This window comes from Hemibagrus wyckioides, linkage group LG05 (genome assembly GCF_019097595.1).
Source record: "Hemibagrus wyckioides isolate EC202008001 linkage group LG05, SWU_Hwy_1.0, whole genome shotgun sequence".
NCBI lineage: Eukaryota > Metazoa > Chordata > Actinopteri > Siluriformes > Bagridae > Hemibagrus > Hemibagrus wyckioides.
The window spans coordinates 8,518,686-8,534,502 of NC_080714.1; the positions used below are offsets into that span (position 1 = coordinate 8,518,686).

The 15,817-nt window shown below is 40.1% G+C and overlaps 1 protein-coding gene across 1 annotated transcript in view; it reads right to left on the reverse strand.

Moving 5' to 3' along the window:
• Window positions 1–476: 476 nt before the first annotated feature.
• The window catches only part of mtor (mechanistic target of rapamycin kinase), an 83,724-nt gene continuing 68,383 nt past the window's right edge, over window positions 477–15,817 (reverse strand). Inside the window, exons 38-58 of the mRNA XM_058388875.1 lie at window positions 13,019–13,136; window positions 12,312–12,518; window positions 10,888–10,988; window positions 10,629–10,725; window positions 10,443–10,541; window positions 9,972–10,094; window positions 8,598–8,780; window positions 8,231–8,365; window positions 6,878–7,052; window positions 5,089–5,224; window positions 4,259–4,406; window positions 4,021–4,143; window positions 3,820–3,902; window positions 3,277–3,349; window positions 3,120–3,194; window positions 2,773–2,908; window positions 2,279–2,344; window positions 2,032–2,118; window positions 1,785–1,865; window positions 1,371–1,476; window positions 477–749 (exon numbers count right to left, since the gene is read on the reverse strand). Of these exons, the coding sequence (XP_058244858.1) occupies window positions 734–749; window positions 1,371–1,476; window positions 1,785–1,865; window positions 2,032–2,118; window positions 2,279–2,344; window positions 2,773–2,908; window positions 3,120–3,194; window positions 3,277–3,349; window positions 3,820–3,902; window positions 4,021–4,143; window positions 4,259–4,406; window positions 5,089–5,224; window positions 6,878–7,052; window positions 8,231–8,365; window positions 8,598–8,780; window positions 9,972–10,094; window positions 10,443–10,541; window positions 10,629–10,725; window positions 10,888–10,988; window positions 12,312–12,518; window positions 13,019–13,136 (2,368 nt within the window). The 3' untranslated portion in view covers window positions 477–733. The remainder of the gene's footprint in view (window positions 750–1,370; window positions 1,477–1,784; window positions 1,866–2,031; window positions 2,119–2,278; window positions 2,345–2,772; window positions 2,909–3,119; window positions 3,195–3,276; window positions 3,350–3,819; window positions 3,903–4,020; window positions 4,144–4,258; window positions 4,407–5,088; window positions 5,225–6,877; window positions 7,053–8,230; window positions 8,366–8,597; window positions 8,781–9,971; window positions 10,095–10,442; window positions 10,542–10,628; window positions 10,726–10,887; window positions 10,989–12,311; window positions 12,519–13,018; window positions 13,137–15,817) is intronic.

The window sequence follows — 15,817 nt, forward strand, 5'->3', positions numbered from 1 at the left end:
TGAATTTATGTGTGTGTGGTGCTCTGTGATGGACCAGCGCCCCAGCAGGGTGTATTCCTGCCCTTACTCCCAAACAGTCACAAAATAATCCCTTATATGTTCAGATTCAGATGCTGAAGGTATAAAGGAGTGCTTTAAGCTTCTACAGTGAAGGTAAAACCATCAGGGTCTATAACTGATAATACCTGTAGGATTAACACAACTCCTTTTGATTACAATGAGTATTATAATCGACATATCTCTACACCAGTTTGTACTGAAGGATAATAAATACTACAACAGATGCCTCACATCTCCAAACAGATCTTCTGTTGTTGCAGAGCCAAACACCTGGAGACTTCTCTCTTCTAGAAATTCACCATGAACATACAAGCCAAATCTGGAAAATTTGTTAAGGTGTAACAGATCCGGAATTTGATGCTGCAAAAAGTTCTAGTGTGAAAATGCATGACGAGAAAAACTGAAGACATAAGAACACTTCTTTAAAATTTATTGGCAAAGAAATGCTGATTTTTTTTTCAGTATTAACACTTTGAACCAAGTACTTAGTTCCCTCATTCATAATTTCATGTAGTACATCATTAAATTAATAAAAAGGCAAGACATACTTTAAAATGTCTAAACCATGCAGCTCTCTTCAGTCTGTTCAGCCGATTTGTCTCCAACATGGCATTAGAGAACATGAGTGGATCATTAAATAACACAGATTGCAAAACAAGGCTTGGCAGCAGCTCTACCAGAATGGACACCTGAGAAGAGAAAAGAAATCAGTTGTTCAGTACCAGTGCTGATAGCATTTAGTGAGCTCTGTAAACTCTGTGTTCATTTGTTGTACACTATAGTGCCAAAAGTTTTGGGACATCCCTCTAAATCTTTGAATTCAGGTGTTGGGCTTGGCCCCTTTGTTCCAGTGAAAGGAACTCTTAATGCTTCAGCATACCAAGACAATTTCATGCTCCCAACTTTGTGGGAACAGTTTGGGGATGACCCCTTCCTGTTCCAACATGACTGCACACCAGTGCACAAAGCAAGGTCCATAAAGACATGGATGAGTGAGTTTGGTCCTGACTTCAACCTGATAGAACACCTTTGGGGTGAATTAGAGCGGAGACTGCGAACCAGACCTTCTCCTCCAACATCAGTGCCTGACCTCACAAATGCACTTCTAGAGAAACGGTCAAAAATTCCCATAAACACACTCCTAAACCTTGTGGAAAGCCTTCCCAGAAGAGTTGAAGCTGTTATAGCTGCAAAGGGCGGGCCAACTCCATATTACCTTCATGTGCATGTAAAGGCAGACGTCCCAAAACGTTTGGCAATACAGTGTATATTCATGTAGCCTGTACTGATGCTAAGTGATGCACACATACCATCCAATGTAACACTGGCACAGGTTCTCGTGTGAAGTGGCTTGTTTAATCAACAGCTCTACTTGTGTCGGGACATCCAGGGTCTCATCATGGGAGAAGTCCCGTCCTACAATGAGAAATAAACTGTTGTAACAGAGAGAACTCTAGAAGATAAATTCACAGTGTGATGCCTGTACAATAGTGTCACATGTTTTAACCCTAACCTTATTTCTCTTGGTATATTGTTATAACCTTACTTCATATACACTATATACATATTCTACACTTTGCTCCTAATTCAAAGATTCTCACAGCTAAGGTGTAGCTGTTAAGATTTTTGAAAACTACACTTTTAATCCATGGTATGATGTGCCAATAAAAACAACAACAACAACAACAAAAAAATCCCCACCATGATAAAGGAGGACGACTCACCTGTCAGTTTGTCTCGCACCCTGTTGATAATCTGGATGGCTTTCTTGTTCAAGGCTTCAGGTTGCACAAGGCCGTCTCCGACTGGTTAAAAAATGATGGAAAAAAAAGACTTGACTTCATGTATTAAGAATAAACAGACAGAATGATGGTAATAGTTTGGATGTTTAAAAGAAATCTCATTCATTCATTTATTGTGATTCTGTAATAAACACGACAGCAATATAAATGTGGGGAAGGGCAGACTTACTGAACGAGTGAATAGATTCAGGCACGGTGGTTCCTGGCTTTTTGTGCGTGCTTTCTCCAAGGTCTACTCCAATCCCCTCCATTGTTTCTGCCATGGACAGACAGTAAGCGTGCGGTTACAATAAGCTAAAACAGCAGCCTTTCACTTGTGTGCATCTCAGTTCTGCTCTTTTTCATAACAGAAGTAGATTATTATTGGCAAGCTTCTTTGCTCTGGATGGACACTGTGGTCATGGCAACAGACTCACCGACAGATTGTCCAGCTGAATAGGAGTCAGTTCTGGTCCTGGAGCGCTTTGTTCCTTTAGTGTTAGCTAACAGAAATGTCATAACATTACAGAAATTCCAGACATTCCATGAATACGTTAAGGTTTTCTCATTAGGTTACTGCATTATTTTAGTTATTTCCGATATTCTGTAACTCATAAACCTTCCTTATCATAATAACATTGTTGTGAAAATTCCTTTATTTCCAAAGCTTAAAAAAAGCTTTTCTTTGCTGTGTTGAATAACAATTTAAAACACATACTGAAATATAATTCACATGAACGGATGACCGATCAGTAGTCCAGCACCTTAACCACTAAGCTACAACATTCTTGTGATGAAAATGAATAGCGCAGTTGGTCCTCGTACACTTTTAGTTCACTGTCTCAATGTCAGAAATGTTCTGATCATAAATGGACAACATTTTCCTTTAGTACTGTGTACTGTAGTAAGGAAACGAGAGGAGTTCACTTACTGTCCATTAGCCTCCAGTTGAGTAAGGGGTCGTAAACGAAGGCCTCCAGCACGGCCATGACGCTGTCTCTGTGCTCTCGCAGCACCTCCATCACTGTGTGGCACGTAATCCGATAGTTTCCATCCAACCCGGTTACCTGAGAACACAAAAAATAAGGGTGAATCAAACAACTGGGTCTTATAGATCAAAATATATCTTGATAAGCACTCTATATAAACTGCACTGTTATGGCATTTGGTGTCTTTTGTTATATAAGAAAAAGGCCTTAAATTTACAGGTACTATACTGTACTGTAGCAGTGATACCGCTATTAAACATATTTATCCCTGTGTGTACACGTATCTCACCTCCATGGCATTTGTCAGCATCCTCGTCAACCTGAAGGGGATTTTCTCCGGGAATTTCTCTCTGGTCATGGCAACCTAAAATCCGAAACCAAACGTTGTTTTTAGGCAAAATCACAACCTATACTGTCGTGCTGTAAAACCCAAAAAACAATTTTACCTCAAAGCAATCTCCAAAGTCGATGTGAAGGATTTTTCCGCTCAGCCTGTCCAGCATCAGGTTAGAAGGATGTCTGTGTGTGTAGGAAAAGACTATAACTTACAGCATGTTCTTTAAATGTGACTTGCTATCGGTGTGAGGAAAATGATCAACAATGGGACGGCGTGAAGTGCATGACATGAAGTGCTGCCACCCTCTCCCAAATTATTCTTACATAACAGTAAATCCATCCTAAAGTGTTTTATTCACTGCACACCATAGCAGTGTCTCTACAGTTAACATTAGAAACCAGATATAACTAAAAACAGCTCTCTAAAAATATGTATCTTCATAACTTCACCGTATAAGTGATGGATTTATTTTTTATCAATGCATATGGAGCATCAGTCATATAAAAATGCTAATGTATTAGAACAAGTACACCGATATAAACCTGTGTAAGTGATTGTTAGAGCTACTGTGGGAACACCTTCTGACCAATAAGAATGAAGATTCCAACAGCTCTGTGGTGTCAATATTGTAATAAGCATGACTGTCCTGTACCTGTCTCCAAGCCCAAGGATATATCCAACCATGGACATCACAGCGAGGGAGCGAGTGTAATTGGTTCTTCTGTCAAACCAAACCTGCAGAGAAAGTACTCATAAGGAACCTGACTTTTACAATATCATTACAAGAAGCTATAAATACTTTGAGGAAGCGTATCTTGATACAAGGTATAAGTGTAAGGAGAGAAGAACAGACCTCTGAGCTGGGACTCTTAAGCCACAGCAGCTTGGCAAGATCATCTCCTGCTGTGTTGTTCACTGCATGCTCAAACACCTCTACTTTCTCCATAAGAGTCAAGTGGTCATAGTCTGGAGCCATCTGGGGGGAAAAAAAATGCACACGATTTTCAATATATCACTGTCAAGAGGTGATCTTCACTGGGCCATAGATTAAATATTGTTTAACATTTAAACATCATCGTGGTTTGGTTTACCCTGAGCATAATGCGGTGCTCGATGTTCAGCAAGATCTTCTTCTTCTCTCGGTAATCTCGAATCAGAGCGTGCAGCGTGTCACAGTGAGGAACCCAACCAATCAGGCCAGAGTTAGTGGACAAGGGAATCACGGCGTACCGCTGGATACTACACACACACAAACACAAATGAATCAGAAAAACTAAAGCATCACATTTTCAGACATATTCACAACTTCAGGTTTATCCATCTGTGTTTTTAAATCCATCTGTCAAGCCGTATTTACAGCCTGATCTCAAGGATGTGAATCAATCATTTCAGTTAGTTCAGAGATTTGTTCTTCAGTCATTTCTGTGAGACAGATTATCTTGGACTCTTTAATTGTACACTTTACTAGTTATAAGGTTCTGTATGTGTGTTTTTTGTTTTTGTATATTATAAACTGCATGTATGCCGAGCCTGATGCGTGCACTCAGAGCTGTCGAGCAATGATCAAATCAACTGCTCAAGCTGTTAACACACATTCGGGCAAAGCACAACAAAACTGAAGGAACTAGTGAGTGAATCTGAATCCTTTACATAAATGAAATGGAATGATTCAAATCACTGAAAACTCTTCGCTATAAATCACTGTCCCTTCAATAAACTCCTCTGCTAAAGTAACCAACAGTTATAGCAGGTGTAACTAGGTCCAGACACAATAATATTTAAAGGGTATGCAGCTGTATACAACCCAAAAAAAGCAAAAAACTAGGAAACTAGGACACACTGAGCAGATGTGATAGTGGTATTAGTGGTAGATTCACCAAATATTAAAAGTGACAGGGGAAAAAAAAAGGCTTTAGCATGCCTCAGATTCTTGCGGAGAGACGCCGGGTCATTAGCCAGTAGGGTGTTGACAAGTCCGAAGAGTTGCATAACCCTCTCGTCTTGCCGTAGGTCTTCGTGACCCTTAAGCAGGAACATGAACTCGTGCCCATTGCTGCCTGTAGAGAGCGGTAGAGAAACAGTTAAAACAAGTCAAACAGATATGATCTCACATACACTGTACCGGCACGGTAATAACCATGAAGCACGCTACTCAGACACACTAAACCCAGATGTCCTTACCATGAGTTTTGGATTGTGTTACATATTAAATCTAAGTCCAGAGCTTCAGAGAGTTCAGTGAGGACAAATTAAACGATATGTGCTGAAAGACTGTTCAGCTACAGAGTACAGCACGATCCCAGTGCCACTAAATTAAACTTACTTACGGCATGGTGAATAACCTCAATAAAACAAACAGCAAATGGGCTGTATTTATTCAGCAGACGCTTGTCTGCAGATTTTTTTTATTTTTTGTATTACTGTAACTGTTTAGGTTACTGCTCCCCATGGGCCAGCAGAGGCGACGGAGGTGTTTGGAGCAGCCGTTAAAAGCTAAAGCGGGAGAGCATGCATGATGGAAAGAAATTGATGGAGGGAGACGGCCCGAAAGAGGCAGACAGACGGAGCTGTCAGCACTCGATGAGAATCGCAGGCAGATAAATGTACTGTCTGGCAAAAAGAAAAACTCAGTTCAGAGAATGAAGTTGGTCTGCTGGATCAGCAGGGAGCATGAGAGAATGTGTGTAGGCCTGAACTTCAGGCTGCTGCTGCTGTGCACATCATGGCGTGTTCGCCCAGTTGGTGGGTGAGAAGATTGAGCTGAGATCATAAATTTTCTTCTGCCTTGTTCAGTGTGCTGAAACAAGGACATTTAAGACATAATTAATTTAAGCTGATCCTCTGGGACTTGAATCTGGCATCATAGGTCAAATACTAATATGGGCAATATCCCAAAGATTATACGGCTATTCATTTTTACACACTGACCAGTCATTTAAAAAAAGCGTCGCTTCCAAAAGTTAAAACAAATGCTGATTCAGGACATTTTTATTTTATTATACATATAAATAACAGCAAAGAATGCCACTTCAATGAACAGCCATATACAGGCTATACATTACGTTTCCAGATTCAGTGCTTCTCAGTTAATGTTCAAAATAAATAAATTACATGTGTAAAATAATAATTGTGTACTAATTCTTAACCTGCACTTGTGTGGACAAGGCTGGGGGACATGGCCTAGCTAAAATTACTGATTTTAAAAGTGTGACTGTGCAAAACTCAACACATCGACAGCCAAGACTGCATCCCAAAAAAAAAAAAAAAAAAAGGTCTGGAAGACTGTTTGCCTCTTCTGTTTGCTCTCTTGCACAGTGCCGGTCATGATGTAATTCACTTTGCCCCAGGGTAAGGATGTTATTTAGATTTTATTAGCTTTAAAATACAAGATAAAATAAGTGTGGGAAGAATTCCTTTGGGATCAAGTGGGAGTTGGGGAAAAATCTGGCACAACAAACCAAACGGAAGAAAGCAAAAGAATATATCTTCCCAGTGTAGTAGACTTTTTGGATTGAGTGTAGCATCTTTTTTTAATACTCCATGCAACCACCACCGTTATACTAGATTATATTTGGCTACATATCGCTATATATACACAATTATGGCTTTAATTATATACAAACAAAAAACACCTTCCTTAAAAATGATCATTCATAAAAAGGTTTTGCAGCATTTTTAGCAAATCTCTCTTTTCTTCTTTTTGGCCTTACCCATGATGGTCAGCTTGCGTGGTCTCTGTTTGGAGGTGATGACCTGTAGCGAAGGTGTGATGGACTGGATGCGTATGATTGGCTGGTTGGGGTCATACGTGCCGGGCACAGCGAGCTCAAGGTCACGACACATGAGCAGTTTGGGCGAGACGTACTGCAACTCCAGAGACGTGAGCTGAGGACAAACAGTTATGAAAGCAGACAGGTCAACACGGGTTATCTCTCTCAGACTGCCGCACTTTCCTTTTTAGTCGTGTCAGATCTTCGGGTCTGTGCTACAGAGCTGTTGATCTTGGCTGGATCCAGTTATATAATAGAACAACGCAGCAGGTAAGGCAATAAAAGTCACACCACCTGAAATAACATCATAGAACAACATGATCCTTTCCTTAGGAATTCTCACTCGAGACAGAAAAGTGGGGGAAAAAATCTTGGAAAATAATATCGCTGCGGAAATAAAAGAGCCGTAGGTAAGCTGCAGACTTTAACTCACTAGGGCAAATCAAAATTTCTCTAGCATGAAAAGGAAGGATTATTAATACCGATTAAAAAAAAAAAAAAAGAGAAAAGTGTACTGATTGAGATGGGTGTGTTTATAGCCTGTGCTTTGGTAATATCGGATAAACATGATTTTTGTAACAGACACAACTATAATAGAGACCAGTGACAGCTGGGTGTGACGTTAGGGCTAAAATCTATCAATAAAAAAATAAAATCTATCAACAGCTCAGCAATGAGACTTTTAGGGAGGATCAATGCATCACGTCATGAGGTCTCATCGATTACACAATAAGAATGTTATGGTAAAACTATTACACACACACACACGAAGAAAGACAGATTCATGCATTCGTGATTTTAAAAAATGTAAAAATGTTTCAAGTCTGTTATGCTTGACTGAGTTCATTTCCCGTTCAAACCATGAAAAAACCCTTACAGGTCTGTTATCTGTCCTTTTGTGTCATTTATATTTGACTGGACAACATGTGCTTAGTTTGATTTCTCAAAGGGGAAAAAAAGAACAATAGAGTAAATAATCGACCTCACTTTTATCCTTTACGCCCGAGACTACATTTCACATGCACCTTCTCAAACACGGGATGACGTGATTTCAGATGTATCAGCTGAGGAAAAACGTCAGCTCAAATGGAGATGAAAATGGAGTTTGTGCTAGAATGAACTCAGCACCAGCCTTGCTTATATAAACCATTGGGTGTAGCAGTAATGATGCTTTTGATGAGCTGTGCTAATGCATTCATACCAGCTGCTCCTATTAGAGACAGCATCTTGATTTTAACAGGTGTCTCATTTACACTGCTAAAGCTCTAACGGAGTGGTCATTATTTGGCTCACCTGGGGAAGCTGTTTGGCGATTCTGCGGAAGACATGATAATAAAGGTCCCAGGCTTGGGTCAGGTCCTTCACGTTACCCGAGCGCATGTACTTCCTACACCAGTCCTGTGCCTCCATCAGATCACGACCGTATGCCTGTTAAAACACAGGCCTGCTTACAACAGCATAGCATTTAAAATGAATACATACTGAAACTCTTACTGCATGCAAGAATTCTAATGTAAAAATATTTAAGCTTCATTCCTGATACAAAATCTGCTTGCACTTTGTTCAACAAACTATAACTATATTTCTGAGCGAAAAAGCCTATTAGTATACAAGCAATATTCATTTATAAGACTGTGCTTGCTGAGTAAAGACTGCATACCTGATTGAAAGAGGTCTCTTTTAGGGTCTGAGGTCCTCTCTCCATCATTGCATGTAGAGGCTCCAGTACAGCAAACATTCCCTTGACATTCCTTTCACCAAAATACAGACGGGAGGCCTCCTCCAAGCCCTCATGCCACATCTCATGCCACAAGATAGCTACTCTGATCAGCTCCTCACTCACCTGCAAAAAAAATAATTGAGCACTATTGCATCTGGGGCAGTATATACACCAAACAGGCATAACATTATGACCACCTGCTTAAGATTGTGTTGGTCCCCCCCTTTGCTTACAAAACAGCCCTGACCCATCATGCACTGTGTATTCTGACACCTTTCTATCAGAACCAGCATTAACGTCTTCAGCAATTTGAGCAACAGTAGCTCGTCTGTTGGATCGGATCAGACGAGTCAGCCTTCACTCCCCACGTCCATCAATGAGCCTTGACCGCCCATGACCTTGTCGCCAGTTCACGACCAATTAGTTCCTTTCTTAGACTAATTTTGATAGATACCTCCCCACAAGAGCTGCAGTTTTGGAGATGCTCTGATCCAGTGGTCTAGCCATCACAATTTGGCCCTTCATCAAACTCGCTCAAATCCTTACGCTTGTCCATTTTTCCTGTTTCTAACACATCAACTTTGAGGACAAAATGTTCACTTGCTGCCTAATATATCCCACCCACTAACAGGTGCCATGATGAGGAGATAATCAGTGTATGTGTGTATTGACTGCAAGAACTAAAATCTTTTAATAATGTTTGATAACCGCTCCTCAACCTTATGCCTACATTTTTTAACCCCATTCTCCAGATCTCCTTTAGATGAACATACAAACTTCCAAAGAAACGTTCGCATTCAGACAGACATCAAGACCGAGTAGTATTTTCAAAATTACATAAAAAATTTATGAATTTTAATAAAATAACAAATTCCATTACATTACTTCTTTTTTTTTTTTAATAGCAGCAGCTCTAAGACTAACGCTGGCTGCGAGGTTACAGTGCTCACAGCACTCTTTATACTTTGTCAGAGTAACAGCATTTTCACTGAGGCTTTTATGGCGCATGGTTCCCATAACTTAAGTGTAATAATAAATGAGTTAAAAAACAAAGAATAATTTTTAATATGGTGAAGTTCGACATTTATGGATGGAGTCTCTAGGGTCGGCGCTTTGTAATGCTCAGCTCTTTCCACAAGAGAACCTTCAGTAAAGAGCACTGTGAGCACGTTCTGGTTTCTTGGTAACAAGCTGAATTCAGCGAAGAAATGTCTTCTCAATTCAGCTCTGCTAAGCAACATAGCTTTTCTTTCTTCACTTTCATCACTACTGTTCCTACTGTCTGTATGTGTGTGTGTGCATGCATGATCATACCATGATGGCTTGCTGAACCAGTGTGTTACAGTGCTCACACATGTTCTTCAGGATTTTATTGGCAGCATTGTGGCGAGCTGTAGTGGTGGACTTGGAGGCCACGGTCAGAGGGTAAATCAAAGCCTGTAAATGTAAATCAAGAAGCCGTCATTTATTTTTAGGGCAGAATCAGATTTAAATATTTAATGTATTTAAGAGTTTTAAAGATTTAAAGACAAAAAAAAAAAAAGCTACACTGATTAACATAATCTGTCCACACTTGAACAATAAGGATTCATTTTCTTAAAAATAAGCGGTGCGTAAAAATGGATAAAGCTTTACTGATATTTTAGCATTACTTACCCAATATTTTTTTTTAAATATAAATTTATAGAGGATAAACTGGAACAGATACTTTAGAATGAAAGCTTGACCACGTTAAGAGATGCTGCAAAGTATGAATGCATTGTTCTGGTTAAATCTAGGACTTACCTGTGGATGGTAGCGGCCAATGTCGGTGAGTAACTGATGAATGAGGCGTCCCACCAACGGGCGAGGGGTATCGATGCGAGCTATCAGCTGAGGAATAACCTGCCCCAAAGAGAAAAGAAACGGTCAAGAAGAGGAGATGATATGCAAATGTGGCGAAAATGACTAGAGAAAGGTGCACCATCTCACCTGTAACCACGTATCTATCTGTATAGTTTTGATTCCTTCCACTAGAGCTTCATTCACTTCAGGCCAATGACCATAATCAAACCACAAGGTCAAAACTCTAAAGCAGAGACGGTGATTAGAAAAATTTAGGATGGAACGACGATGATTAAAATTCCGTCCACAGACTTTCAATAAAGACTGGCGCTAGCACAAGGGGGCACCCTCTCCACATAATACACTATGTGGATCATCGGCATGATCATTTAATGCGTTAGCTCACCTCAGTGTGTCCTGCAGGTTGTTTCCACGAGACAGGGAAATAGATCGGAAAAATCCTTGCACAGCAGGCACCGTGTACATCAGCAGCGTCTTGGACAAATCCTATTCAACAGACAAAATCTTCAATCAACCCCACGAAAGCACATGTAAATGAATTTTCAGCAACTAGAATCACCATATTACCTTATTGCTGAAGACATAAGCACAAACTATTTGCACTACCTGTGGTAGTTATTTGTCCTGGATTTTGTTTATGTAGTAATTAGTGCTCATAGATTATATATAGTTTTTTCTGGAAAAAGGGTGTTGACAAGAAATAAAGCCAAAAACATAGCAGAGCATGATGAAGGAACCATTAACGCTGACATAGTATGATGATTAAAAGATCACATCTTCATACCTCAATCAAGCAAAAACCACAATTTGACATCAGTTTTAATAACAGTATATGAGCAAATGACCCCCTTAGGAACTGTGCAAGATTCTTTCTTCACTGTTTAAATTCTTTCCAAAAAAGAAACAGTGCCAATTAATCACTATACTAATCACAGTAATCAGAATGTTGGCCCACAAGATATGTTCGTATTGAATCTCACTGGCACCAGCATACCTGGCTGAAGTATTACTTATTCATAATATGCACTCACCATCCACTGCGTTTAGAACAGCTGTACCCCTGTTCATTCACGCAATTATCCAATCAGCCAATCATGTGACGGCAGCACCGTGCATAAAATCATGCAAAAGCTTCAGTTAATATTTATATCAAACATCAGAATGAGGGGGAAAAATGTGATCTCAGTGACTTTGGATGTGGAATGGCTGTTGATGCCAAACAGGGTGGTTTGGAATATTTTGAAAGTGCTCATTACCTGGGATTATCATAAAAAAAAAAAAAGAGAGGGAAAATCCTGCAACAGATTGTTGATGAGAGAGGTTAGAGCAGTATGGTCAGCGAATTCCAGTCATCAGAAAGGCTACGGTAGCTCGGAAAAACATTTTTGCCAACCATATTGAGCAGAAAGGCATCTCAGAATAGGGTGAGCACAGTCTCACCTAAACTATAGCCTTTTACCTGATAGGAACTTGATGTGATCTTGATGTGCTGCTGTACTCCATCCACCTCAAGGATAGGATGTGTTGTGTGTTCTGAGACGCTTTTCTGTTCACCGGGTATTTGAAATATGATAGTCTACCTGTCAACTTCAACCAGTCTGGCTATTCTCCTCTGACCTCTGTGTAAACTCTTGGGCCTGCTGAGTGTGCAAATCAGCAGTTTCTGAAATACTCGAACCATCTGGCACCAACTTCCATGTCATCGAGACCCCCACTCAAATGTTTTACATGAACATTAATTAAAGCTGAATGAGCAAGTGTTCCTATTAAAAAGTGACCATGAGTGAATGCACTTTACTTGAACCTCACCTCGTTGACTTTTTTCTGGCCAGGTGAAGGCACTGGGCTGTGATCGGTGCTGTCAGCTTCACTATCACTGTTGCTGGCTTCACTGTTGGCGCTGGCACCGCTAGCACCGCTGGCGTGCCTGAGCTTTTTCTTCTCGTCCCGGCCTTGGTTTTGATGCTTGTAGTGCAGTACGGCCTCGAAGTTCATTACAGCCCAGGCGTGCCAAGCCTATGTGGGTTACAGCCAATTAGTCTGCTTTCACTAATCACTACTTTCGACAAAATCTTACATTCACAGGATCTTTAAAAACATCTTCAAAATTCTCCATTCAAAAAACACTAGACAGAGAACTGCAACATGCTCCAGTACAACTGTGACAAGTACTTAATTACTTTTAGACCATATTACATAATGTGTAATAAAATCTTAAGCCAACAAAACTTTTTTGACATTGACGTGCACGATGACAGGAACCGAAAGTCAATTGCAGCAGTCATCGTGGAGCTTGCTCTGATTCATTCTCTAACCTAAACAAAAGAATCTGTTTTGTCAAATTTTGTAAACACAACTGAAGCTTCATTTCATGTGGGATATGAAAAGAGCCACAACAAAGAGAAAAATATTTATCTGGAGCTCTGGTGATGATTCAGGAACATGGTTTCAAAAGTGGTGGCATTGTGGAAACTCTTATTAGCCCAGGCTTTCCTGTGAAGTATGAAAGCTCTCACCTTGTACCAGTTGCGGTCATGCTCTGTGGAGTGACTGTAGTATTGAAGCACTTTGGGTATAGTGCTTTCGTTGATGCCCTGAAGACTCAGCTGCCATTCACCTAACTTTAAGAAACACCTGCGTAGAAGGAAGTCAATCAATGAGTCACAGGATGGAAAAAAGTCGAGCAAAGCGAAGAGGAGCCTCTTGTGAGCTTCCAAACATTTGCACCACTTGTGAAAGATCACAAAATATTTATTTATCCAGCTGTGAACTGCGGTCCTTCAGGACGTTTATCTTTTATATGAGCCTTTCTTGGTTCTGTTGTATCTCTTACTTGATAGAATAGTCCTACTCTACTTACAAATCCCTACTGGCAACCAGAAGGACGTCATCCCTCCTCCATAACAGTGTAGGATTCCAATTCAAAGGTCTGAAGCAAAGATTAATAATTCTCCGGAAATGAAGTCTTATTTCATTGCCGTGCTATTCAAAAGGCCACATTTTGATTTGACAAAAAGGTATTTTCCAACGAGATAATTAAGCGTAATGAGGTATGTGGGAAAGGTGAAGAATAATGCGGTGTCAAAGAGAAGGAAACGGTGTCAAATGGGATCTAATAAGTTTGATTTGCCATCTTTGGATGTCATTTTTGACGGAGTGGAATTTTCTGGACATGCTGTTTTCACTCATGTGCAATGATTACTGTCTTCAAGCCAAACTCTATTCCATTTGTCCTTCCTTTGCCATAAATCCTGTATGTACTGGGAGAGGCTCAAAGAACTCAGGAGACAGACTAACTGTTTATGAGAATGTGGGCCAGAGGTATGACCTGCCTGCTCTTCTTACGAAGTGACTCTCGCTTGCGAAAGGCAGAGCCAGCTAGACGTCTACAACCACTAACACTGTGCTGTACTGTCTACTGCGCCAAACCACAGAGTTATGCAATTCCGTTAGTCATATACGGATCATCAGGCAACGCTACCGCGCTTTAAGCCTGAGTAAGAGAGGCTGTGAATGAGGGCCAACAAGTCTCAGCAATAACAAATCTCGGCAGGCTAAGGCAATAGTTCAATGAGCAATTTATACCACCGGTTTCTTTGTCGGATCAAATACTGTACGGGTCCTAAGGTGCAACTAAGCTTGCATTTATCCTGTCCAGTACACAGAGCAGGATATCGCAGCGAATTGCACATAATCCTACATTTGATCAAAGTTTCCACTGCAAGACAATGCTGAGGTTACACTTTTTATCTGGTCACCAGGATGAATAACTAGAGATAAAAATAGCACAGACGGTGTGACCTCAGCAATTTAAACTGAAGCAGGGATGATGCTGCAAGAAGAGCAAAGTCCTGAGTATTTCTTATACTGTTTTTTTGAAATTCATTTCTACACTGTTTTAATATACTATTGTTACTACAAGTTAACTACAATTTAGTCATTATAAAATAACTAAAGTATATATAATAGAATATAGTTTGTTGCAACAATATTATATTTGATATCAAAATCTTGATAAACATCAAATATATATAAATTAGATTTATTTATTTTTAACCTATATCCAGATAATTTATGCATATTTTTTTGATATGGTGGGAATTTACATTCATGCCATTTAAAATTTCTGAGAGCAACATTTAAATTATTGCTGGGAAAAACGTCCGGGTGCTTAATCCAGCTCCTGTATAAAGTCTCAGAAAACATATTCCTTGTACAAACTGATTTAAGGTTCCCAAATACAGAGAAAAAGCAGGGAATGAAAAGAAAAAAGAAAAAAAAACCCACTTGACCATCCATCATATTCACAAAATAACAATGGGTGAACTGATTGCAATGTAACACATAAGTTTAACACTTTATGACCTGTTTAAAGAATGAGCAATCCAGAACAGGAAACATCTGGCTTCATTTTAATTCCTAAGCAAAGTTTATTGTCCTGGCTGAGAGGTTCAGGATTCAACTTCAGTCAGGAAACTGTCTGACATGAATATCAGTTTATCAAGTGTGAAAGTATAAAAGAACAGACTTTACAAGGAAACCCAAAACAAACTACTAAAACAGTCGAGTGAGAAAATTGCTATACTTGTCCTTCTCCCTGACTAAAGAGGACGGTTTAAACAGGACTTATTTACCTCCAAACACCTGTCTATTACGAATAGCTAAGAGAGACGGCAGAAAATTCCAGAGAAGCCCATTCGGCGGGAACCAGGTGTGCACCATTCCCGCGCAACCCATCATTGCCGAATTATTTTGGGGTGAAAGTATGCCAGAGCATCTGAAGAGGGAAAGGTGCACAGCCTTATCAGACAGGCATTTAGCCCCAGTCAAATTCCACAAATGCTGCAAAGGCTCCGAGCTACAGTTACGACATGACCGAGGATTCCTGGCCACATTTCCACAGCCTGCCTTCATGACCTTAATCATACCGTATGAGGGGATGTGGTTGGCGCTAATGTGACAAAAGGTGCTGTCAGCTGAAAGCACTTCATTTAGAAGTAGGCATGGAAACGGCACAGTATGTGCTTCCTCTGAGAAGAGGCGCAATGAAAATACATCACTGTTGACTCCTTGAATTTGACTGGTCTGAACTAATTAAGTACGACTACTGCTCCAATAAAAGTGGTGGCTGCAATTTAGATCACAGGATTATACTAATGAGCATGTTCATGTACATTATTGTTTCTATAGTAAAAACTTCTGGCTGTATTTCAGACACTGCCTAATCCAGCTACAAATTGCCGCTGTTGGCAAATCACTCTGGTATGAAAGGAATAGCACATTTATGATGTACTGCAACTGGAAAATAATCAACT